Source organism: Aphelocoma coerulescens, unplaced genomic scaffold, assembly GCF_041296385.1.
Source record: "Aphelocoma coerulescens isolate FSJ_1873_10779 unplaced genomic scaffold, UR_Acoe_1.0 HiC_scaffold_39, whole genome shotgun sequence".
Lineage (NCBI taxonomy): Eukaryota > Metazoa > Chordata > Aves > Passeriformes > Corvidae > Aphelocoma > Aphelocoma coerulescens.
This window is the reverse complement of record NW_027183733.1, coordinates 499,132-525,107: the sequence shown is the minus strand read 5'-3', so window position 1 is coordinate 525,107 and position 25,976 is coordinate 499,132. Positions and strand designations below refer to the sequence as shown.

Here is a 25,976-nt window from a genome sequence, read left to right as displayed (position 1 = left end):
CCCTGGAGAAGAGGACGCCAGGGCACAGATTACCTGGGCGTTGAGCTTCAGCACTTGTCCTGTGCGGTTTGCACAGAGCTGCTCGGCCTCGCGAAGAGCAGAACGAAATTGAGACACCTGATTGTTCAGTGCCTGGTTCTTTTCTTCCAGTGTTCTGAGGCACAGGTTCTTTTCCTCCAGAGACAGAAGCAGCCTAAAAGGGAAGCATGCAACTCATTACTACACGGTATCACATTTTAGGAACTCTTAGGACTCGCACCACCTCGGGGAAAACTGCTCTGTCTGATGAGGTTTGTCTAAACAACGTGGCTGTTTGTTTGTTCCCCCTGCAGTCACAGCCCAGCATGTGCCCACTCTGCTTTTATTCATGAAAGAATGGGGAGTTCCTGCCTACATGTCCTACCTTCTTCTTGAGATGGGAATGTGAATATAGACCTAACAAAGTCTTGCCATGAAGAGATTAGGGGAGAGGAAGAGTTTTCTTCTGACTACCCAGGCTCCAAGGGGGAAAGGTTTGGTCAACATGGAAGAGACATTTCCTTGCCCCATCTTGTATGTCCAGGTAGGAGGAGCAGCACCCTACAGCCAGAGGATCTCGGGGAAGTTCCCTAAGATTTACCAGCACCCATCCTACTTCCAGCTGGAGAAACAAAGGCCGATAGCAGAAGTGGCAACAGAGCCTTGGAGCACAACCTGATGGAAGATGCAGAAACCTGCAGGCAAGCAAGAGGGCCCTGCCCTTTCTTTGTCTTCTTCTCGAAAGAAGAATCCTGTGGCACTGAAGACCGGCAGGACTTGGTCAGCTGGAGGGGCCCCGCTAACCTTGGTCTTGTCTCTTGCATTCTTTGCACAGTCAGTATTGCCTGTGACTCTGGAGGCTGGCAGGGACCCTGCTTGAGCCCCCCCAGGCACCTGGGGGCATTTTCTGAGGAACGATGCAACAGAGACATTCTTGGTTCTTGGGTGCCTTTGAGGGGAATCTGGCCTAGGTCAGCAATCAGGGCCTTGAGATGGTTCTGCCAAGCAAAGGCATCAGGATGCCAGGCTGCTCCAGATCCCAAAGGCTTCAAGTTACAGGACCCAAGGCGGAGCTGCTGGATGTGTCCAGCTCCTTACACTGCAGCTTGGGCAGTGTTAGCACACCCACCTCACAACAGAACACACCCCTAGAGGGAAAGAGCTACTCCAAAAGCCTTTGTCTTCAGAAAAACTCTAACTGAAGGCTTGAAAGAAAAGAAAATGAAACACAACATCCAGACAACCAGACGCGTCTGCACGGAGAGTTCAGAACTCTGCCACATAGGAAATGCTGCCAGAGCCCCTGGCCAGTGCAAAGATGGCAAAGAGGGAATCCATTCCCACAAGGCAGAGTCCCACAGGCTTTCATTTACCTGGCTTTTTCCTTCTCTAGGGTGTTCAAGGAAGCCCAAAGTCCCGAATTTTGGCGTGCCACTTCTTCCCATTGACTCCTTTCCATCTCCAAGTTCTTCAGGTGCACTTGCAGCTCCTTGTTCTGATGTTCTGCCTCCTCCAGCATCTTCTGGAGCTGCTCAACCTGCAACAGCTTCTGCCTTGACTGCTTCTGGGCCTCCCTCACATCTTGCTGGGCTCTCTGAACAATCGTTGCCTGGGACTCTCTGGAGGCTGCCAGCTGAGATGTCAACTCTCCCACCTCCAGTCAAACAGAACAAAGCAGTCAGAGGCTACAGCCACAGCCTGTCACTGTCAGCCACAGCAGAGGCTGTGAGAAAAGGCAAAGGCCAACTTTCCATTTCTCCCTGTCCTCAGAGCACCAGATTCACAATGCATACGGACAACTTGTTTCAATCTCTACGTGGCCCACCAAGGGCACCTGAAAAAGCACCTCCCACACCAAGGCCAGCAAGAAGAGGCCAGCAGGAATCCGTGCTGATGGTTGCTGGCCAACAGCCCAGAGGACTAGTCCAGCTGTCCAGGGCAGCAGCTGAGATTCAGCAGAGCACCGAGGGTCCTTCAGAGCAGCTGCCAAGGAGCCCAGAGCACGAGGCAGCCCCAGGGACCACCCCAGCAGCTGCTGCTCTGCCATGGAAAAGCAAGAAGGGCACAGACCCCCTGCTGGATGCTGCGGTGCCACTGCTCTTTCACTCACCTGCTTTTGTAGAGCCTCCCTCTGCTCAAGGAGGAGATTCATTTCCTCTTTGATGCCTCGTAATTCTTCCTTGTGCCTCTTCTGCGCTGCCTGGATCTCCCCCCGAGCTTCCTGCAGCTCAGCTTGCAGCTTTGCCTGGATGGTCTGGCAACAAAATGCAGAGCAACTTCCTGCGACCTGCCCTCAGGCTCAGCTTTTCCCACTTGCTCTCTCAAAATCCCATTCCTTCAGCGACTTCTTTTGGCTTCTCTACCCAGCTCTGCTTCCATTGCAAGCCTTGCTTCCCGGGCCTGAGCTCTGGAGCTTGCCAGGCTCTGTGCTGCCAGGGCCTGAAGCAGCCCTTGCCTCCTGACTCCCAGCACCTGCCTTTTGTGCCCTTGCCACTGCCCTGCACTCTGTTCCCTGCCTGCTCAGACTTACCTGCCCCTTCTCTTGCTGCTCTTTCACCTCCTGCCTGAGCTGCTGCACCTGCTGGCAGGCTTGGCTTAGCTGTCCCCGAGTTTGGAGCAGTGTCTCTGATAAAGAATTCTTCTCCTTCTGCTTTTCCAGCAGGACCTGCACAGAAGGAAAGAGCAGAGGGCTTGACACTTCCCCTGCAAACTCTGTGTGGCAAGAGGCAAAGACTGATGGGCTCACGCGCTCTCAGAGCACTCGGCTGCTGCTCCCCTGGGCCACTGTCTGCCCTGGGGGGGACACAGCTTCCCAGGAAGTGACTTAGAACACAGCCCAGGAGACATCTCTGGGTTGCTGTTCAGAAATACTCCAGGCGAGTCTTTAAAAAGATTTGTCTCTTGTCAGCGTTCCTGCTGCGCCCTCCCTGTGCCCACAAAAGAAAAGTCCTACAAACTCAGTTTGGCTATGGACACCGACCAGTACACACCAAAAGAGGACCCTTAAGAGAACAGTGAAGATCCTCCGAGGTAAGTCTTAGGAAAACAGAGCACAAGAGCAGCACAAAAATCCCAACGGAAAGCTGATGTTTCTGCCGGGCTTCCTGTGAGAGGGCTCATTCCTGGGCCCAAAGATAGCCCTGTTCACCTTTCACCTCCCCAAATTCAATGTAGAAGGCATGGAGGGCATGCTCCACACAGCCCCATAGCCTGTCATCTCCCACAGCTCCAGCCTTGCAAAAAATCACACCAGTTCTCCTTTCACACTCCCTTACCAACAAAATGTCTATCAGGATCTATTCCTGTGCTGGACATTTTCAGGATGGTTGAGGAAAGCAATTTTGCTTGCTGAAGCAAGTGAAAATTCACAGGGTTTCTCCTTCTCGGACAAAACCCACATCAAAGTGTCCCCTCCTCCAGTGTGCAAAGCAGCTCTCTGCAACGAGGGCATGCCTGGCAGGGAAACGGCTCTTGTGGTGAGCAGTCCTTTAGTGACTGATGGCAGTCTGGCTGATGTGGCCAAAGCAGACTCTCTTTGTGCAGCAGTTCACACCGACAATACCATTTACTTGTCTTACACAAAGAAGGTGTCTCATGGCCCTTGCTGGTATTCAAGCCTGAAGACTACACTGTGGTTTTGAGCTTTTCTCTTCAAAAGCAAAACCTCTGCTGGGTATTTGCCAAACCTACCACATACTCCAGAACTGAGACTGTCTGACAGAGACCATCAGAAACAAACCCTTCTCTCACAGCTCTCCTGTAACACCCAATCCAAACCTCCCCCGGCACACTTGGGGCCGTTTCCTCTTGTCCTGTCCCTTGTTCCCTGGGAGCAAAGACCAACCCTCACCTGGCTGCACCTTCCTGTCACAGGGAGTTGGAGAGAGCGAGAAGGTGTCCCCTGAGCCTCCTTTTCTCCAGGCTCAGCCCCCCCAGCTCCCTCAGCCACTCCTTGTCACACCTGTGCTCCAGACCCTTCCCCAGCTCCGTTCCCTCTTTTAGAGGCTCTGGGGCTGCCCAAAGGAACAAATTTTGCAGAAGCATGTAACCCTTTGCTGATGAACATGCATATGCCTGGCTAATAAATGCATGTGCCATCTTGAGCCAGGTGTGCACAGCAGTGTCCCTCTCTTCTACTGCCAGAAACAGCATCTGGCCTGATCTGGCTGGCACAACTCCCACTCCCACAGGTGCTGCCTAGGAATAAGGTGTCCAGAGCCACGGTAACATCATGCCCCTCTTGCTCCAGCAGCTCCCTCTGAAGCTGCAATTCCTCCAGTGCCTGCCTGTTGACTTCCAGCTCCCTCTGCAGTGATGGGTCTTCTCCCTCGAGTGCAGCCAAGTCCTCCACTGTACAAGAAGGGGCAAGACAAGTTTTCAACGGAAAACCAGCCTCATTTCCAAAACCAACCTCCATCCTGTGCTGCTGCTCCGCCTTTTCCGCCTGGGCTGACGCTTCCTTCAGCTGCTTGCTGTTCTTCTGGCGCAGACTCAAGGCTCCTGGCTCCGGGATTCCAGTGCATTGCTGCAGCTTTTCCTTGGACTTCTCAAGGTTTTCACAGTCACTGCAGAGACAAGGCTCAGTCAGAAGAAGGAAGAGGCCTGAAGAGCCATCGATCCCATTTTCAGCCCTCCACAATGGAGCTGGGGGCAGTGGGCTAAGGAAGACCTTGCTCTTTCCCTCCCAAGGAAATCCTCCAGAGGCAAAGGGAAAGGAAGGCAGGATTTTGCCTTCCTTCAGTGAGAAGCAGTGGCTGGACAGGGGCTCTCAAAGAACAGAATTCAGGGAAGCAGCACGGTGAGAGGAAGGAGTCTTCTATTCCAACATCGCTGTGCATCTCCCAGGCAGCCTTGGGAGTCACAGTAGAGCATGAAAAGCCCTGACAGGACGATGCTCAAGAGCCACACTGAGGCCTACACATGGTAGGGCAGGTGAGTTCTTTGCCCAGAACACCTCTGAACTCCCAGACCTGGACGCAGATTGCCTCTGGAACGCAGGAGGAGGAGGAAGAAACACTCACCTTCTGATTTCTTCCATCACAGAGTCTATGTGCTCCCGGTGGCTACTGAGCCTCTTGCATCGCTCCTCCATTTTCTCAAAACATCGCTGCAAGCGCCCACAATTCTCTGTGGCTTCCCAAACCAATTCCAAGGGATGCTGTGCATCAGTGGATGTCAGAGTTGAGAGGCTGTTCCTGGAGGCTGCATGCTGGGAACGGTCAGCGCCGGTGATGGAACTGGCCATGCTGTCACTGCCGTCTAACAGCACCTGAAAGCCCACATCCAGCTGTTAGTCAGGTACTCTGTTCCTATTCCAAAGTACCACTGAGATGCCTCTTCTGATTCCACAAGAACCAGTGTCCATTTGTGGAGGACCAGTTTCAAATCCGAGCCAGCTCAGCACAGTTTACTCACCTCAGGGGCTCTGGAGAAATGTCCCTGGTGAGAAAGGCCTCGAGCTCCCTGGAAGAGCACAGGGAAGAGCACACTCAGACTGCATGGCTGCCCCTGAGGCAGTCGCCTCTAAATGCTTCCCAGCCTGGAATTCCAGCTCAGCTCCTTCCTCCCCTCCTTGGGAATATTTTCAGCCCAGTAGGTTGACAGCAGCACAAACAAACATGCTGGAAGGTGTCTCATCACTTCTTAGAACACCACAAGGGGAATTGCCCAGAGCCCCATCCAACCTGGTCTTGAACACTGCCAGGGATCCAGGGGCAGCCACAGCTTCTGTGGGCAACCTGTGCCAGGGCCTCAGCAGCCTCACAGGGAAGAATTCCCTCCCAATATCCCATTAGACCCTGTCCTTTCCCTGCAGGCCCCTGGCTTAAGACTCTCTCCAGCTCTCTTCCAGCCCCTTCATGCATTGGAAGGTCACCCTGGAACCTTCTCCAGGCTGGACAACCCCAACTCTTGCATCCTTTTCCCTTGGCACAGGTGCTCCAGCCCTTGGAGCATCTTCCTATCATCCTCGTGGCCTCCTCTGCACCACTGGGGATCATCTTGGAGATGTCTGGGAGAAACCCATTCTTGTCTCTGGGAAGCGCTCAGGCTGCGCTGTGAATTGGGCTGAGGGGAAGGCAGTGAAAGCTGCTCCCTTGTTTGTGCCCACACCCTCCAGTGGGACAAGGACGGAGGAGGAGATGTGGGTGTGCTCTGGGATGGCCAGGAGCCCCCCCATTCCCTCCCAGGCCTGTCCCCATGGCCAGCACCAAAGCTGCTGCTAGCTCTGGAACAGCCAACTGTTAATCCCTTGCTATTCCCAAAGGGAACTGTTCCCAGTGGCACAGCCCAGGCCCACCCAGGCCCCTGCTGGGCTTGGCACAAAGAGGGCAGCAGCTCTCTCACTCACCCGCCGGGTCTCCATCTGCCCCTTGGCACGAGCAGTGACCAAATGTCAGTGTCCAAAGGCCGTTGGCCTTTGCAGGGTCTAAACCCCAATCTCCAAAGGCTTTTGGCCTTTGCAGGGTCTAAACCCCAATCTCCAAAGGTTGTTTGACTTCGCAGGGTCTAAACCCCAATGTCCAAAGGCCGTTGGCCTTTGCAGGGTCTAAACCCCAATGTCCAAAGGCCGTTGGCCTTTGTAGGGTCAAACCCCAATCTCCAAAGGTTGTTTGACTTCGCAGGGTCTAAACCCCAATGTCCAAAGGCCGTTGGCCTTTGCAGGGTCAAACCCCAATATCCAAGGGTCGTTGGCCTTTGCAGGGTCAAGAGCACAAGATCAAAGTGCTGTTGGCAGTTGCAAGGTCAAAGCCCCAATGTTCAGGAGCTGTTGACAGTTGCCAGGGCGAAAACCCCAACATTCCATGGGCTGTTGATGGTTGCCAGGCTCCAAACCCCAACATTCCATGGGCTGTTGATGGTTGCCAGGCTCCAAACCCCAACATTCCATGGGCTGTTGATGGTTGCCAGGCTGCAAACCCCAACATTCCAGGGGCTGTTGGAGAGGCCCTCCCCTGGCTCTCCACCCATCCCAGCTCACTGCTGCCCGGCACCTGCACCAGCACCCCCACATCCCCACAGCCCAGCTGGGCAGCTGGGCAGGGACCTGGCTCATAACATGAGTTCAAAGTTGCTGGCCCAGACAGCATCAGTTTTAAGGCTCAGCATTCCTGAGACCCGCATGCTCTTTAGGGATGCGCTTAGTTCCTGAGTCACAGGAATTTGTCTGTCTCCCCTGACAAAGGGGAGGTGTAAGAAAAAGCCTCAAAAGGTTCTTGGTGCTTACAAATATTCATGGAAAGTAAAGCTCTGCATCTAGAACAGCCACATGAGGAGGAAAAATGGTGTTTCAGGGTCTTTTCAAATTCCTACAGAGAAATGCCAGGAGTTGCAGTGTTTAAGGCTCATAAAAGAGATTCAGAATCCCGAGACAGACACGAGTGCATTTTTTTCTCTGCTCTCTGTTTGGCAACATATCACTAGGTCTTCTAGGCAGAAGAAAAGTCTTGCTGCTTATTTCAAAGATTCCTCGTGTCTTGGGGTGACCTTATGATGTGTAGCCCATATCGCTGCCTATGCCCAGAAATTAATTTCTATGCCTCTAAACTGAGCACAACTTTTTCAAAGCAGTTTGCAGCTTGTTCAAGGTCACACACAGATAGCGGGGTTTTTTTTCCAGCTGCGGCAGGGGAGGGAGGAGGCACCTGGCTTGCGGCTTCCCGGTCAGCTTTTGGCCAGTTGTTCAGCTTCTTTTTCTCCGGAGAGAGAGGTGAATTTTTTTTTCCTTCCCTGGAATTTCGGACTTTCTCCCTTTTCCACTGGACTGCTACAATATTAGAACACATCAGGAGGACTTTCCACCGAGCGCAGAGGGCCTGGCCTTGGGCCAAGCCCCAGCTCCGAGGAGACCAACAGGAGGACTCTAACACTTCCCCAGGTTTTTTCTCCACAGCGAGAGATTTTATTGTTTAGCATTATTTTCCTTTTCCCGTGTGTTTGTTCAATAAATAGTTTTATCTCCTTCACTTTCCTTCAAGGAAAATTTATTTTTTCCCAAACCTGGTGGGGGAGGGGTGGTTGTGCCTTCTCTCAGAGGATATATTTCTAAATTTGGCCAAACCGGAACACCTCGCTAGGAACAGACCTTCCAGAACCAAATGCTTGGAAAAGCTTTGGTAGATATTTTACTCCTTCATCTTTGAGAACATTCATCTGTGTCCTAGGGAGAATTTTTGTGCCCCAGTTGACAGGAATTGGTTTCTGGCAGGGTACAAATCGTCTGGGGAAGAGAAGAGCGGCACCTGCCTTCTCCAGGGCCTCTCCAGACTCTCTCCAGAGACTGACGGCCTAGGGATGTCACTGCCAAGTTCAGCTTCAGAGACCGATGCAGCTTCGAGTCTCTGCTTCCAGAACAGCAGCTTTGGGCTCCTTGAGCACAGCTGCAAAGGAGCAGGACAGCTCCCGGTGAAGGTCTGAGCTCCTGGCTGGTCCTTGCACAGCTCTCAGTGTAGTTCTGCCAGTGCTGTTGGTCTCAGGCCAGCTGTGACTGCAGCAAGGACACCTGAAAGAGGCAGAAAGCCCAGCTCAGACAAGCCCACGTGGGCAGGAGCATCCGCAGCCCCACGGTACCGGCTGTGGGGGCAGACACAGCCTCCAACTCCAGCCCTCACCAACACTCTGCCCTTGGGGAAGGGGAAAGGAACAGGCTCCCACACTGCCCCTGAACGGAGCTCAGATGATCAACAAGTCCAGTTCATGGCTGGCAAACCCTTCCCTCATACAACCCTCAGCCACCACAGGTCGGGGAGAGAGAGTTCCGACAGGATTTAGGAACCCAGCTCTGATTCCCAAAGCACGCATTCGGGCCACTGACCCCTTTCTCCACGGGCTGTGCCTCAGCACGGGGGCCTCAGCTCCCCTGAGCTCCTGGAGGACTCTCCTACTTGAGCTGCTGGACAGCCAGCCCCGGCAGGAGGGGAATTTGGTGCTTGTGTTATAGCAGGTTGGCTTTCCCGGGCTGGTTACCTATATATCGATAATTAGTTGATGAATTGTTAAATAAAGTGCCTAATTAATGTACTATGAATTTAAATAGTTATAAGCTAATGAGTTAAGTGCGCGTGTGTACAGGAAGCAATGCATGGGTATAACCATTAGAGGCAGGTACAACAGGAACCTGATGGACTTTATAGAAGGATCCTTTTAGAACCATTACCCCATGAGACGATATCAGTACCCAAGACCCTGACTGGAAAAGGAGCTGACCAATGGAATGGATCCAATTAGAAATGATTGGTCAAGGATGCACCATGTTAAAAGGCAATCAGAACACCGGAAAGTGGCCAATCAGTGAGATTGAAAGCGCACCAGTCCTGGAGGTGACAGAGACAATAAAAACTGACCAAGTGCTCTGTACCAGGTTCTCTGGTGGAAACTTGTGGTCCAAGGGAGTACTCGATGTGTCACATTGTTCATTTTTCTGGCTTGTAGTGTAGGGTCTGAGCTTATCTTGGATCCTCGTTCTCAGTTGCTAATTAATAAACAAGTTAGCCTGCCAAAAGGTTTCCCACCTCGTTTATAACACCTGGGGTTTTTTGATGCCTTCTTGAAGCATTTTAGCACCCGAAGCCCCTTTCACACCGCCCCATTTTTTAATTATATGTTAAGTATAGCTTTAACTTCTTTATTCATATTTATTATGCTTCTACTTAATCTCACTTAATCCCGAGGGATTCTTAAAGGGGTTTTGGGGGTTTTCTTGGTTTTGCCACGTTTTTGTGCACAGTCCGCCTTTTCAACCCTCCATTCTTTAAATGTAACAAATATAGCCTTAAATTTTTCTATACTTATACAAATTTATTCCATTTTTGTCAGTTTTGTTAAGTTTTGAAAAGGTTTTGAGGCTTTGTTGGGTCATTTCCGGTACCCACCCAGCCAATGACTGAGGGGAGTTGGGCTGAGGCGGGAACAGCTCTCGCCCCGCCCCCTGTCCCGCCCAGCCAATGACTGAGGGGAGTTGGGCTGAGGCGGGAACAGCTCTCGCCCCGCCCCCTGTCCCGCCCAGCCAATGACTGAGGGGAGTTGGGCTGAGGCGGGAACAGCTCTCGCCCCGCCCCCTGTCCCGCCCAGCCAATGACTGAGGGGAGTTGGTCTGAGGCGGGAACAGCTCTCGCCCCGCCCCCTGTCCCGCCCAGCCAATGACTGAGGGCGCTTTTCCCCGCCCGCCGGTTGGGCGGGAGCCGCTCCCCACTTGTCAGTCAATGAGGGGGGTCCGGCTGAGGCTGGAACTTCCCCCTCTCCCCCTCCCCGGCCGATCACTCCCGCCCCTCCCTGCCTCGCTGCCACTGGCCCCTTGTGACTCTGAATTTTCCCCACCTGCCCCAGTCTGGACTGGTTTATACTGCTTTATACTCCCCCCTCCCCAGGCAGAGGAGCTCCTGTGCCCCCCACCCCGCAGTGGGTAAAATTCACCTCACTAGAAGTTCGTGTCCACAAAGGAGACCGAGGAGTCCTGTAAAATTGCCTTGATTTGGAGAAAGGGAGAAAGTCCGTCAGGTGTGTGTCCAACGGGGTCTCTCCCAATTAGTTGGAGCAAGTAGCCTTCTTTTCTCCTCATTTCCTGGCCGCATTTTCTCCTCCTTCCCTTTCCCTGTTGGCTGCGGTACTTGGAAGGTACTTGGGACTTCCCGATCCACCTATCCGTGTCCCCCCTTAGTATGTGCCCCCTGTAAAACACACGATCCATGAGCATTACAATTAGCTAAATCAAATGATCTATTTTAGTAAGCTTTACTAATTGGCACGGACTGCTGCTCAGCCAAAGTCATGCTGAAGTCCTGAACTTTGGGAAGAAGAACAAAGACTTTATAGGATTATGAATATTAATATCTTTGCCTAGGGTGGATTAAAAGCTAATTAGAGCCCCCCAAACTCCCATCTCACCTCCCACAGACTCCCAGAATGTCTCCGGAGCCACCCCAAACCCCCCTGTTAGCCCCTAGAAACGCCCAAGGGACCCCCCCTGTTGGAAAACCAACCAGTTTAAAACCACTTTTTTTATATAACTTTAGCCAGGTTTCTTCACCTTTGCCCCGGAGAAGGGAACTGAAGCTTCTTTCCAGGGCATTGTTTCTCTAGGTGAGGCCTGAGATGGGCTTAGCATTTCAACAGACTGGGAGTAGCCCCAAAGAGATGAAGGCCATCGACGGAACATCAACAGAACATCAGCGGCCATCTATGAACATCTACCCCAGACTCTGCCTCTGGCAGAGTTGGAGACATCTCCTCCAGAAAAGACTGATAAGAAAATCAAGGAATGAAGATCTAATTAACATCAGAAGAGAAGAAATCTGGATTCCATAGGAGAGCAATTGCTAAGAACTACACTCACTTGGGACCAATGAACACTGACCCAATTTGTTTCTATGACTTTTGACTGTATAAAAGATCTGGAAAATCTAGTAGAAGCCATGTGTCATGGAATGATTCTCTCTGCACACCTGGGCTATGTGTGGATGAGATGATTTCTGGGGTACATCCTGGCCAGAACAATATCCTGGCCAGAATAAAGTAATGCCTTGACTCTCTAACATTAAAAATGTTGTGTGAGGGCTTTGTTTTTCCCACAGTTTTGGTGACACCCCCAGGCCACACATCCAAGGACGTGTTCTCCTTCCACCCGGGGGGGGGGGGGGGGTAGGGGGGGAGGCTCTGTGGGAGTCTTGGTGTTCTGGGGTCCCATCTAGCGTTCGGGGGGGTTCCCCTGATTTTGGGGTTTCCTCTGATTTCATGCTCCCCCAGTTACATTTTCCTCCCATGTGGGGGAGCTCGGGGGTCCCAGCTTCTTTGGCAGGGGCGTCACCCTGATATTGGGGTCTTACAGCATGATTTTGGGGTGTCCCCCAATTTTAAAGCCCCCTGATTTTGGGGTCCCCCACAGGACATGTTCTCCTTGCATCTGAGGGGGTGGGCAGGTCTTGGGGATCTCCCATCTTGGGAGGTCTGGGGGATCTGGGGGTCCCATCTACTCTTGTGGGGTGTTACAAACAACTTATTGAGAGTTGGCTTTTGCCATATGTTTATGGGTTATGAATTACATTATGAGTTATAATATTAAATATTATGATATTTTCCTTGGGAAATATTAAGACAATGGTATATGTTAAAATGTTTAATGTTGTTAAAATAGTCTGGTTGTAAAGTTGTTTTTTTATAAGGGCTGCATGAGTTTGTGTGCTGTAATGTCAGTTCTGTAAGTGGGACACGCTGTTGCGAGCCAAACTTCGAAGACACAGCCATAAATGTGTGATAAATACATACTATAATATTGGCTTTCCGCAAATGTTAAAATGGATGCTATATGTATAATGTTAAAGTATTTAAATAACAATGTTAAAGTATTTAATGTTAAAGTATCGTTGTTATAAAGATACAGTTTTGCAACAATAACTAATGCCTTTATTTCTGCCATTAACTAAACTTAGACATAACAGTGAAATAGCTGATACAGTTATGCTTGCGATAATTGAACTGTCTGCTTGGTTGGATAACATCCAATGAACGGATGATGAAGACCCCTGCTACTGACATGCCAGCTATCGGCAACTGCCGTCTGCAGAAACCATCGACCAAAGCCCACCCTGGAGGTGATAATAAAAACTGACTGAAACCACAGCCAGGAAATGCGCGTGCTCTAAAAAGGCAGATCCAAGGAGGAGCCATGCTAAACAGTTCCTGGAACATGTAAACTAGTTTGGGGGGGAAGTTTGAATTGGCATGATTGATTATGAATATGCATTAGGCTGATGCAATAGGACAGGTGTGTAAAGGGTGTCTCCGCAATAGCAGGTGCGCTCTTGGCTGAGTGCCAAAGCACCCAGCGCCGTGACTTTTGCTTTATTGTCTTTGTCCCCTATTGTCCTTTATTAAACTTTTAAATCCTAACAGCAGAGTGAACCTCGTTTTTCACAAAAGGAGTGGGATTCCATCCAACGAGGACCCCGACGAGCACAGCAACAGAACTGCGCCGGCTCCTAAAAGAGTGACGTGGGGTGAGACTATGCAAAACTGTACATCAGTGTGCATAAGGCTGATGCAGCCACAGGGGTATAAAAGGTAGCACCACCATTTTGTGATTGAGCCTCTGGCCCCTGGCCATGCTCCCAGCACAATCCCTTTTGCTTTGCTGAATTTTATAGTTCTCAATAAAATTTTTAATAACTCATTTCCATATTGGATCTGGGTTGTTTATAACATGGGGTTTCCCCCTGATTTGGGGGTCCTGTCCCCAGGCTGCACACCCGAGGACGTTTTCTCCTGAGCTGCTCCAGTTCCCGCTGGAGGGGGGAGGGAATCTGTGGGAGTGGTTGGGGTTTAGGGGTGGGGGGGAAGCCCCCCCCTCCCCCCCCACCAGCTACTCCATGGTCTTCCACCCTCCTCCCAAACCCTCCTCGTCTACGGGGGGGCACCAGCCCTCTACTGCCACATATAGGGGGGTGCCTGGGGAGGGTACTGGGAAGGGCTGGGAGGGGATCTAGGGGGAGATATGGGAGGAGTATGTGGGATACAGAGTCCTGGGGAGTCTAGGAGGGAGATATGGTCGGGTAGAGGGTCCGGGGAGGTCTGGGGGGAGTTTTGTGGGGCCCTGGGATGGCTTGGGGGGTATGGGCCCTACACTGACAGGTTGGGGGGGTATCTGCCAAGTTCTGGGGTGTCTTAAGGGGGCTCTGGAGGGGTCTGGGAGGAAGATATGGGGGGTACAGAGTCCTGGGGGTCTTTGGTGGGGAGATAGGGGGGGCAGCAGCCTTCCACTGACAGGTACGGGGCATCCTGGGGGGGTCCTGGGAGGCTCTTGGGAGGTCCTGAGGGCGCTGGGGAGGAAGATATGGGGGGTACAGAGTCCCGGAGGTCTCTGGGTGGTCCTCAGCAGGGGGACATGAGGTGAGTTACGGGATCCTGCGACAGCTCTCGGGGTCTCTGGGGGCACTTATTGGGCTGCCCCTCACCTGCCCCACCCCTGCCCCACCCCTTGCTCATTCCTGCCGCACCCTTCCCCTCATCCTTCCCACCCTGTCTCACCCCTGCCTGGCCCCTGCCCTGCTCTGCCCCTCACCTGCCCCACCCCTGCCACGCTCTCTCGCCTGTGCAGGTTCAGTGTCCGGGTGAACTGCACCGACCTGTTCCATGTGGATCGGCACCACTGGACCCCCCCTGCAGGGTTCGGGTGTGGGGGGGTTCGGGAACCCCGGGAATGCGCCTTCCCCAGAGCCACCGGCATTGGGGACTCATGGTGGCCTGTGGTGAGATCCCCGGGACACCCCCAAATCCATAAGAACCCCCAGAAACCTGTGGCCTTTGGAGAGCAGCTGAGCTCTCCTTCGGGACTCTTAAGGCTTCTGGGTGCTTTTTCAGGGCTTTTTGGAGGCATTTTAGGACCAAAATTGCCTTTTCATCCTCCACATTCCAGAAATAATGCCATGTCCTGAATTTATTCAAATTCAGTCAATTTAGATCTATTTTAGTTACATTTATTAAAATTTTCCAATGTGGTTGAGGCATTTTGTGTCTTTTTGAGGTGTTTTAATGCCCAAATGATCTTTTAACCCTCCACTTTTGAAATACAACATAAATATCATCCTAAATTACTCATATTTATTCACATTTACTCCCATTTTCGTCCGTTTTGTTTAAATTCCTGACAAGAATGAGAAGTTGTCTTTACAAACTGTGGGCCTGCTGTAGATAAAGCCACATACTGAGAGGTAAAAGAAGCAATAATGAATCGTGCCGCAACCGGGCCAGGAGACACTTCAGAGACAGAGTCAGAGAAGCGGGTATTTGCTTTATTCGGCGCGCCGGGTGTGTGGGGATCGCTCCTCCAAACACACACACCTGGTGCTCTCTACAACACAGTATTAAGGGTTAAATTATGAATATTCATCACATTCCTTGGGACAGGTGTGGTTACACAAATTATTTCTCGGAAGTCATTAGCATATGGGCCACGCATGCGCTGTGTGTCCTGGTGGTCGCGCTGAGGAAGGCCTCTCCTCTTCCTCGGGGGTCTTTCTGATGGAGGCCAGTAGTCATCCTCGCAGTGAACTTTTTCACCTTTCTCCCTGGGCATGCGTAGTCCTTTGAGGGATGATTCAGCAATCTCTGAGATGATCCTTGTCCCCTCTATCTTGACAAGATTAGGGTGAATTCGGCTTCTCAGGCTTTGTAATGAACATCTTCCGTCTGAACTAACATTGCTGTCTCCCAATAGTTAACTTGTGCTTACATGAGGTAGTTATTGACTGCCCCTTCTTCAATAAGAGGAACCAAAAATTCCATAGGAATTCCACTAATTGACAGGGAGTGTTACTCACTCAAGACTGCCTTAAATCCCTGGACTTAGAGAAAAAGAACAGAAACACAAGGCAAAAGAAAACAGGGGGGAGGGGGGGAGAGGGAAGGGGAGAGTACACATTGGAAGGGGGTATGTTACTAGGCAATTCGGGAAGTCTGTACCTCTCAAGTACCTCAGCCAACGGGGAAAGACAGAGGGAAATGTGGCCGGGAAATTAGGATAAAAAGAAGGCTGGATCCTCCAACAACTTGAGAGACCCCACAGGAAATGACCATGATCGCTCCCTTTATGTGAATAAAGTAACAGGATTTCTCTGTCTCCTTTTTGGACATAAACCTCCAGTGGTTTTGGGTTAGTTTTCCTGACATTCCGAAGGGGTTTGGGGTCTTTTCTGGGTCCTTCTGAAGCGTCCCGTCCTGTCGTGACTCCGCCCAGCCAACCCCTGAGGGGACGTTTTGCTGAGGCGGGAACGGCTGGTGCACACCCACGCCCTCCCCTCGCACAGCCAACCCCTGTGGGGAGTTTTCCCCGAGCGCGGTTTCGGCAGGAGCCGCCCCTCCCTTCTCAAGCAAATCGGTGCGGAGGGGGGACCGTGCGACGGCAGCTGAAGCGCTTGGGAGCCTCCGAAACGGCGGGCGGGCCCCACCAGGCCGCCCAATGTTCCTCCCCTCTCCCTCTCTTGCCGCCATTCCCCCCCCCGCCCCAGCCCGTCCCTCACGGCCACCGCATTCTGATTGGTCGTCGCCGTGAGGCGCGCTGCGCTCCCATTGGTTCAGCCCTTCCCGAGCCACGCGCTGATTGGCGTTAGCCGCCCCTGCTGCCGCGCTTCTTCTGTTGCCAAGGGCAGCCGCGCGCTGATTGGCCGGCGGGTGAAGAAAGGGGCGGGGCAGAGCGATCAGGGCAATCCCAAGCACAGACTCGGGCTGGGCGGAGAATGGATCGAGAGTCGCCCTGTGGAGAAGGACTTGGGGGTGTTGGTGCATAAAAAGCTCAACGTGCCCCAGCCCCTTGCACTGTCACCCAGAAACCCCCAATGTCCTGGACTGACCTCACAGCGTGGGCAGCAGGGGACAGGGGGATTCTGCCCCTCTGCCCTGCTTGGGTGAGATCCCACCTGCAGAGCTGCCTCCAGCCCTGGGGTCCAGCATCAGAAGGATGTGGAGCTGCTGGAGTGAGTTCAGAGAGGCTGCAGAGATGCTCCAAGGGCTGGAGCCCCTCTGCTCCGAGCCGGGCTGGGAGAGCTGCGGGTGTTCAGCCTGGAGAAGAGAAGGCTCCGGGGAGACCTTAGAGCCATTTCCAGTGCCTAAAGGGGCTCCAGGAGAGCGGGGAGTGGGCCTGGAATGCCAGGACAAGGGGAATGGCTTTCCATTCCAGAGGGCAGGGTTAGAAGAAGTTCTTCCCTGGGAGGGTGGGGAGGCCCTGGCACAGGGTGCCCAGAGAAGCTGTGGCTGCCCCATGCCTGGAAGTGTCCAAGGCCAGGTTGGAGGAGCCTTGGAGCAACCTGGTCTGGAGGCAGATGTCCCTGCCCACGGCCAGGGGTGGCATAGGATGAGCTTTGAGGTCCCTCCATCCCAGACCAGTCGGGGATTCTATGCTGAGGAGAAACATCACGCTAGGGATGGCGAATCCAGGGAGTGCCAAGCTGCCACGGCATCATGTCCATTGGGTGGTCCCTGACAAGGCCAAAGGGCAGCTCCTGAGGAGACCAGGTCATCCAGTTGGGCCAAGACTGCAAAAGTGGGATGCCATCACTCGGTGCTGAAGGCTCACTGCCAGGTGCCCTGACCCTTGAGCAGCTGTAGAAAGCGGAGGCTTATGTGCCTTCAAGGCAGGGTAGCCTGAGCACACGGCTTCTGTCTCTCCTGCCTGTGGGTCTCCCCTGTCTGGGCAAGGGATGCAAGCTGAGCTGAGGCTGGACATGACATCAGTGCGTGACACATCCGTCAGCCTCAGGGACCATAGAAATGGGGGCTGGCTCCAGATGCATCTTCTCCAGAAGATGCATCGCTGCCACTCACTGTGACAGACAACATGGAGAATAGAAATTTTCGGTTGCAAAATAGAGCTTAAAGACTAACTAGCAAATTAGATAAAAGAATGTAAAAGTAGACACACAGGATGCTAAACAGAGCTGAAAGCAGTGGACAAACAGATAATAAGGAACCTAAGTGGGTTTTGTGACAAAGTTATGTAACAAGAAACACCAGTGCATGCCCTAAGAGAAGTTCAAGGCAAGGTCACTTCCAATTTTGGGGGCTCTCAGCGAATACGACCACCAGAGACCCCTTTAGACAACCCTCTAAGACCATAAAAGGACTTCCAGTAAGGGGCAGAGGTGGGTAAATTAGTTCTAGGAAAGTAATGTTTATGTATTAGCCCGGAAGCACCTTGTAATGAATGTGTATGATCCTGACGGAATAAACACCCGGTGTAAAGTTTCATGACACACATCTGCTTAGAGGAGACATCCTCTGCATGTAAATATTAGTCGTTAATCAACAGTAATACCGGCTCCAGGGAGGATCAGTGAGTGGTGTCACCACAGCCTGGCCACTTCCTGCACCTGATCCAGCAGTACTGAGCCTGCTGGCTCGGGCAGTTTTCCATTCACTTGGCCGCTCACTCGGTCCGTACCTCACCAGTCCGGCTGTAAGGAGACTGTGTGGCTGTTGAATGGTTTGCAGTGTCAGCAAAACCCTCCCTGGTCCCCCATTATTCACAGAGTCCATCAGGTCGGCCAGCCATGATTTCCCCCGTGGTAAATCTGTGCTGGCTCTTCCCAGTGCCCTTCCCTCGCAGTTGCTTGAAAGGGTGTCCAGGACCATTTGCTCCATCACCTTCCCAGGGATTCCAAAGGAGCTGATTAGCCTGTAGTTCTTCAGATCCTCTTCTGTGCCCATCTTTAAGACTGGTGTAACACTCTTTGCTGTTCTCAGGAACCTCCTTCAATGGCCAGGCTTTTTTGAAGATGACAGACAGCTCCTGTAGCTTCCTCTGGTCCTCAGACCTGGTGGATGCCTGGCTCAAGAGCTCCCTGACTATTCTCCCCCTCCCCTACTGCTTCCACAGCAATGTCTGTTCACTCCTTCTGGATAACTTGATTCTTCTTCCACAATTTTTTCTTCCACATTCCTCCTTTCTGAGATGAGGTTGATCACAAGTTCCCCGCTCAGTTGATCTCCTGTCAGCCAGGGCTGTGATTCTGCTTTTCACCTTGCTAAGTTACCTTATTCTAAACTAGGACCTCAACCCCTGACCTTCTCATCCTCAGCCAGTTCTTGAGTGTTTCCAGGATCAAGAATTCCTCCCACTGGGAGGGTGGCCGAGCACTGGTGCAGGTGCCCAGGGAGGTGGTGGAGTCTCCATCCCTGGAGAGATTCAAAAGCCGCCTGGACACCTCCTGGGCAGCCAGCTCTGGGTGGCCCTGATGGAGCAGGGGGCTGGGCAAGGTGACCTCCAGAGGTGCCTCCAGCCTCCCCCAGCCTGAGATTCTGTGACTCGGAGAAAAAACAGGTTGCAGTTTCCTAAGGACAAATGCAAAAGCTCCACATGTGGCAGGATTCTCCTGCCCTCACCAAAGTGGTTCATGTCACGTGTCTCCCATCTGCAGATTCCTCCCTGGAGTGAGGATGCCCCTCAAGGTCACTCCTTGAGGCTGACAGAAATATTTGCCCACGGTCATTGGTTTGGGTGAGAAGCATCAATCTTTAATTATTAATTGGTTTTGCTGGCTTGAATATAACTGCTTCCATGTTGCTTCAAATATAATGCACTCTACCGGAAGTTATAGTTCTCTGTACTGGGTAGTCAATAACTCTGATAAAGGTCTTTTTGTGTAGTCGTAATAAACACTTTATTTTTCTATAAATATATCCTTCATCCTATGGAACACAGTTGTATAAAGGTTCAATTACACCTATTATCCTACAATCCTACAATTACACCTGCAATCCTTTAAACATAAACTATGGACAAAATCTGAGGCTACGACTGCATGCAGCTGCACCCTGTCTCCTCTCTGACAAGCCTAGGAAGTAAGGAGGTCCTTGTGACTCAACGAGAGCATCTCCTGCCTGCTCCCTGCACAGCTCTCCAGGGGTTCCTGCCGGTCTCGGGCCAGCTGTGACTGCAGCAAGGACACCTGAAAGAGGCAGAAAGCCCAGCTCAGACAAGCCCACGTGGGCAGGAGCATCCGCAGCCCCACGGTACCGGCTGTGGGGGCAGACACAGCCTCCAACTCCAGCCCTCACCAACACTCTGCCCTTGGGGAAGGGGAAAGGAACAGGCTCCCACACTGCCCCTGAACGGAGCTCAGATGATCAACAAGTCCAGTTCATGGCTGGCAAACCCTTCCCTCATACAACCCTCAGCCACCACAGGTCGGGGAGAGAGAGTTCCGACAGGATTTAGGAACCCAGCTCTGATTCCCAAAGCACGCATTCTGGCCACTGACCCCTTTCTCCACAGGCTGTGCCTCAGCACGGGGGCTGCAGCTCCCCTGAGCTACTGGAGGACTCTTGTCTTTCAGAGGTTGATGCATTTTTCTGGTCAGACTGGGAGACAGGCAATGTAAAGTAGTCTGGGGGGAACACTCTCCAAAAAGTTCTGATTCTCCTCCCTTCATGTTCCACCTGCAGGTTGGATGGGAGAAAGGGTCACAGAAACCTGTCAGCAAACATGGGGCAAAAGGACCTCTGGACATCAAGGCAAGGAGATCTCTGCTCACAGACCCTCAATTGCACCAGACAGCACTGGGGGCAAAGAACTCTCGCTGGGGGCTGTGCAGGAGAGGCCAGTGTGTGTCCGGGGACACGGGGCCAGGGAGGGAGGCAGCGGAGTGAAGGTGCCTTTGTGAAAGCCATGGGCTGCCACAACAGAGACAACAAACAAAGGGGTGTGCCCACAGCAGGGACAGGGAGAGGCAAGGAAACAAGCAGAGGACTCCAAAGCACTGCCTGGGCACACGAGTCATGATCCAGAGGAGCCTGAGGCTCTGCAGAGGCAGTGAAAGCCCACTTTACCTCAAAAGTTCTCCTGAGCTCACGCTTCTCTGGCTTGTCTTTTGCTGCTGCTGCAACCTGGTCCCGCACACATTCCACACCCCTCCTGGAGTGCGGCTCAGACAGCCGCTTGCCTTCTGCTCCAACAGCCTGCTGGGTGTTCAGAGAGGAGATGATTCCCTTATTTCAAACACCACAAGAGCTGTCCCTCAGAAATCTCCATCTCGGGAAGCATCCTCGAAGCTCCAGCAGTGCAGCTGCTCTTCAGCCCTCGCTACAGAACTCTGCTCACTTCAGTCCATCACTCTGCTCACCTGCTCCATTCCTTTCCACACCAAATCCAACCCACACATGTTGCCTCCCCTTGCCTGGGCACGGGAGAAGCAATTCCCCATGCCCAGCTTTTGGCCTGGAGCTGATTTGAACAGCAGCTCCAGAGCTGCCTCAGTCATTCCAGGCGTGCCAGCAAACAATCTGGCAGCCAATGGTCTCTGGCTGGAGCCAGGCAGACACACAAGGCTGCCTGCTGCAGCCCGGGCTGCTTTGCCCAAGCAGGCCTAGACTGACAGGGATTTAGAATCCCACCTCTTCATGGGAAACTTCATTGGAATCTTTGAGAGACGTTGCAGTGGACTGAAGATCAGTGCCAGTGCCTACCTGGGGATGACTCTTTCCCTGCAGAAAGGCTGAGTGTTTCTTCAGAGCCTCTTTGGCAATTTTACACTTGGCCAGTGGAGCACACAGGACTTGAGCATTTCCTCTGCCTTCCTTCAAAGCAGCAGCCCCATGCTCCAACTCCTCCTGTTTTCTTTCATTTTCAGCGTCCAATTGTTGCGTTGTTTCCTTTCTTGAAATTTCAAGTGTTTTCATTTCATTCTTCTTTTTCAGATCCCTCATCTGCTCCTCGTACAATTCCCGTTCACGCTGCCAAAACAGGGAGGTCACTCATTCCCTCTCTCGGTTTGCTTTTCATACCAGATCGGGACTCCTGCCACAGGCAGGCAAAGGCTGCCCCTCTCTCTCTGCCTCTTGGGATGCCTCAGACCTTTGCTGGGACCGCCCTTGACGCTGAGTCTTTCCCAGCTCACTCAGCCCATCCCAGCTCCCTTTCTGCCCTTCCCCGACCTCTTGCAGCTCCACTCGAGTGTTCCTTTGGGGAGCAGCTGCCAGAACTGCAGCCAGGATTCCAAGTCCACGCTAAGCAGGATTTAGGCAGTGCCATGAGGATGTGCTCTCCAGCAGGGAGAAAGGGAAGAGCAAACACCCCCAACATTTCATTCCCTGCAGCTGGGGTGACAGGAGTGGTTTTTGAGCTCTCCTGTGTAGAGTTTCCATGGCACCATCCCCGAGAGCCCCACTGCCCTCTCTTGGAGCAGCAATGGCCACATCAGTCTGTCATTCTCTGCTGCCACTCAGGACGAGTTCTCCCCTTGCAGGCACACGTCCTTATCTGCATCAGCACTTTGCTTTTCTCTCTTTTCTCCCCACTGGCTGCTCTCTGATGGCCAAGGCCAAACACCTTTCTATTAACAGCAAACTTGGCCTTCTCACCCCTCGTTCCAGGTCCAGGTATTTGAAATCTGGACGTGGGTTTGGACACGAGGAATTGCCCAGACCATGCAATGTCCATAGAGACAGTGTGGACATTGAGAACTAGAGGGCACAAAACTCCAGCATGGAGGAAAACCAGCAGCCTCAGCACTAACTGGCTTTGACATGACTACGACATCTTTTCCTCCTTATTCAGAAGAATGCAGTTTGAAAAGCTCAGCTGGAAAGAGGTGCTCCTTAGAACTATTAACACAAGGGCCAAACATAGCTAGGAAATGGCCCTTCATGGCATCTGCCGTTCTCACCAGCACATCCTTCCTTTCCTTCTCCAGGCTCTCCAGTTTCCTCTGCAGAGATGCCACCTCCTGACAAAGAGTCACACCCTCTTCCTTCAGGGCAATGGCCTCTTTCTCCAGGGCAGTTTCTCGAGAGGTCTTCTGGTGTTCTGCCCTCCACATCGCTGCAGCAGGAAGGAGAAGGAGAATGAGAACAGCAAAGCAAAGGCAAACTGATGTGCATCCTGCAGGGACAACAGCACTGTCTTCTTGGCCTGCCTGTGTTTGCCAGCCCCTAAGGCCGCAAGGGCTTCCAAAGCTGACAGAAATGAAGGAAACTTCAAGGCAGAGAAAAAAGCAGGAATCCAAGGGGCAAGGTTCAGAGGAATAGGAAAGTGTCTTTCCTCTTGGGCTTGTGCAGAGTGAGCAGTCCAAGAGAGACAAAGGAGCGGGGATGCCTGTGCAGCCCTGCTCCAGAGAGGCCAATAGCCTGGGGGCTCTGGCAGGGCCTGGAGTTGGGGGGAATCGAGCTGAGGCATCCAGCTACAGCTCCTCAGCACAGACACAGCACCTGAAAGGCACCACCTGTGCACGGGATCAGCCATAGCACAGCCAGATGGCACTGCCAGCCACGGCATCTTCCTCGAGAAAAAGCTTTCACTGGCACTGGATGGAGAAATCTCCTGCTGGTTGTTCTTCCCCTCTGCCATCTCTGGGCACTTTTCCTCTGCATGGGATCAGAGAGCCCTGCTGGCAAGACGGGATGGGGCAGTGGGTGCGAGAGGAGAAGCTCTACCTTGCTCACTTTCCTCCAACTCCTGCTGCAGCTCCTGGTTGCGAGCCTTCAGATGGTCTATCTGAGCCTGCACCTCCCTCAGCTCCAGCTCCAAAGTCTTACACTGCGTGGCCATGGCCTCTGCTCTTTCCTCAGAGCTCTGGAGCCTCACATGCAGCTCAGACCCCTCAGTTTCCAGCTCCTGCTTCTCCTGAGTAGGCTGGGGAGCCGCCTTCTCGATCACTGCTTCCAGCTCGGCCGGCATCTGGAAGATGGATGCACAGAGCCTCAGGGACAGGGCTGCTCCTGAGGCAGCAGAGCAGGCAGTAGAGCAAGCAACAAAGGAGAAATGATTTCAGGCAAAAAAACATGCCCAAAACAGAAGGCACAGAGCCAAGGATTCCAGTGGAAACAAGTGTCCTGAAAATAGGGAAAGGGAGCCAATGGGCATCCTTGAGGCTGCAGCTCTGAACACCGGCTGAACTGGCTGCGCTGGAAGTGCCCTCCCCAGCCTGCCATAGCCACGTCTGTGTGCCCACATTGCTCGGTGCCCAGCACAGGCACCAACTCCATCTGGGACAACACTGCTAACAGAGGGATGGAGAAGCTCCAAAGGAGTCTGCTGCTGCTTCTCCTCCCACATTTCCTGCTGGGACCCGGGAGAGAACGGAGGAAAACATCGGCAGCAGACACCAGATCCAGCCTTGGCCTGTGGGTGCAGCAGCACCCCGGGGCAGAACACGGCAGCAGTGGATGCTGCTGGGAGGAGAAAGCAGTTGGGGCCTCCAAGCCAAAGGTGATGATGTGTGTCCCTGGAGAAGAGGACGCCAGGGCACAGATTACCTGGGTGTTGAGCTTCAGCACTTGTCCTGTGCGGTTTGCACAGAGCTGCTCGGCCTCGCGAAGAGCAGAACGAAATTGAGACACCTGATTGTTCAGTGCCTGGTTCTTTTCTTCCAGTGTTCTGAGGCACAGGTTCTTTTCCTCCAGAGACAGAAGCAGCCTAAAAGGGAAGCATGCAACTCATTACTACACGGTATCACATTTTAGGAACTCTTAGGACTCGCACCACCTCGGGGAAAACTGCTCTGTCTGATGAGGTTTGTCTAAACAACGTGGCTGTTTGTTTGTTCCCCCTGCAGTCACAGCCCAGCATGTGCCCACTCTGCTTTTATTCATGAAAGAATGGGGAGTTCCTGCCTACATGTCCTACCTTCTTCTTGAGATGGGAATGTGAATATAGACCTAACAAAGTCTTGCCATGAAGAGATTAGGGGAGAGGAAGAGTTTTCTTCTGACTACCCAGGCTCCAAGGGGGAAAGGTTTGGTCAACATGGAAGAGACATTTCCTTGCCCCATCTTGTATGTCCAGGTAGGAGGAGCAGCACCCTACAGCCAGAGGATCTCGGGGAAGTTCCCTAAGATTTACCAGCACCCATCCTACTTCCAGCTGGAGAAACAAAGGCCGATAGCAGAAGGGGCAACAGAGCCTTGGAGCACAACCTGATGGAAGATGCAGAAACCTGCAGGCAAGCAAGAGGGCCCTGCCCTTTCTTTGTCTTCTTCTCAAAAGAAGAATCCAGTGGCACTGAAGACCGGCAGGACTTGGTCAGCTGGAGGGGCCCCGCTAACCTTGGTCTTGTCTCTTGCATTCTTTGCACAGTCAGTATTGCCTGTGACTCTGGAGGCTGGCAGGGACCCTGCTTGAGCCCCCCCAGGCACCTGGGGGCATTTTCTGAGGAACGATGCAACAGAGACATTCTTGGTTCTTGGGTGCCTTTGAGGGGAATCTGGCCTAGGTCAGCAATCAGGGCCTTGAGATGGTTCTGCCAAGCAAAGGCATCAGCATGCCAGGCTGCTCCAGATCCCAAAGGCTTCAAGTTACAGGACCCAAGGCGGAGCTGCTGGATGTGTCCAGCTCCTTACACTGCAGCTTGGGCAGTGTTAGCACACCCACCTCACAACAGAACACACCCCTAGAGGGAAAGAGCTACTCCAAAAGCCTTTGTCTTCAGAAAAACTCTAACTGAAGGCTTGAAAGAAAAGAAAATGAAACACAACATCCAGACAACCAGACGCGTCTGCACGGAGAGTTCAGAACTCTGCCACATAGGAAATGCTGCCAGAGCCCCTGGCCAGTGCAAAGATGGCAAAGAGGGAATCCATTCCCACAAGGCAGAGTCCCACAGGCTTTCATTTACCTGGCTTTTTCCTTCTCTAGGGTGTTCAAGGAAGCCCAAAGTCCCGAATTTTGGCGTGCCACTTCTTCCCATTGACTCCTTTCCATCTCCAAGTTCTTCAGGTGCACTTGCAGCTCCTTGTTCTGATGTTCTGCCTCCTCCAGCATCTTCTGGAGCTGCTCAACCTGCAACAGCTTCTGCCTTGACTGCTTCTGGGCCTCCCTCACATCTTGCCGGGCTCTCTGAACAATCGTTGCCTGGGACTCTCTGGAGGCTGCCAGCTGAGATGTCAACTCTCCCACCTCCAGTCAAACAGAACAAAGCAGTCAGAGGCTACAGCCACAGCCTGTCACTGTCAGCCACAGCAGAGGCTGTGAGAAAAGGCAAAGGCCAACTTTCCATTTCTCCCTGTCCTCAGAGCACCAGATTCACAATGCATACGGACAACTTGTTTCAATCTCTACGTGGCCCACCAAGGGCACCTGAAAAAGCACCTCCCACACCAAGGCCAGCAAGAAGAGGCCAGCAGGAATCCGTGCTGATGGTTGCTGGCCAACAGCCCAGAGGACTAGCCCAGCTGTCCAGGGCAGCAGCTGAGATTCAGCAGAGCACCGAGGGTCCTTCAGAGCAGCTGCCAAGGAGCCCAGAGCACGAGGCAGCCCCAGGGACCACCCCAGCAGCTGCTGCTCTGCCATGGAAAAGCAAGAAGGGCACAGACCCCCTGCTGGATGCTGCGGTGCCACTGCTCTTTCACTCACCTGCTTTTGTAGAGCCTCCCTCTGCTCAAGGAGGAGATTCATTTCCTCTTTGATGCCTCGTAGTTCTTCCTCGTGCCTCTTCTGCGCTGCCTGGATTCCCCTCCGAGCTTTCTGCAGCTCAGCTTGCAGC

The 25,976-nt window shown here is 52.8% G+C and overlaps 2 protein-coding genes across 2 annotated transcripts in view; both read right to left on the bottom strand.

The window, feature by feature from the left end:
- The window catches only part of LOC138101663 (centrosome-associated protein CEP250-like), a 57,761-nt gene extending 51,379 nt beyond the window's left edge, over positions 1 to 6,382 (bottom strand). Inside the window, exons 1-4 of the mRNA XM_068999436.1 lie at positions 6,368 to 6,382; positions 5,434 to 5,481; positions 5,040 to 5,287; positions 4,430 to 4,583 (exon numbers count right to left, since the gene is read on the bottom strand). Coding sequence (XP_068855537.1) covers positions 4,430 to 4,583; positions 5,040 to 5,287; positions 5,434 to 5,481; positions 6,368 to 6,382 — 465 coding nt within the window. The remainder of the gene's footprint in view (positions 1 to 4,429; positions 4,584 to 5,039; positions 5,288 to 5,433; positions 5,482 to 6,367) is intronic.
- A 13,400-nt stretch (positions 6,383 to 19,782) lies between these two features.
- The window catches only part of LOC138101677 (centrosome-associated protein CEP250-like), a 93,946-nt gene continuing 87,752 nt past the window's right edge, over positions 19,783 to 25,976 (bottom strand). Inside the window, exons 28-33 of the mRNA XM_068999451.1 lie at positions 25,847 to 25,975; positions 25,110 to 25,390; positions 23,752 to 23,911; positions 22,930 to 23,173; positions 22,164 to 22,318; positions 19,783 to 19,938 (exon numbers count right to left, since the gene is read on the bottom strand). Of these exons, the coding sequence (XP_068855552.1) occupies positions 19,783 to 19,938; positions 22,164 to 22,318; positions 22,930 to 23,173; positions 23,752 to 23,911; positions 25,110 to 25,390; positions 25,847 to 25,975 (1,125 nt within the window). The remainder of the gene's footprint in view (positions 19,939 to 22,163; positions 22,319 to 22,929; positions 23,174 to 23,751; positions 23,912 to 25,109; positions 25,391 to 25,846; position 25,976) is intronic.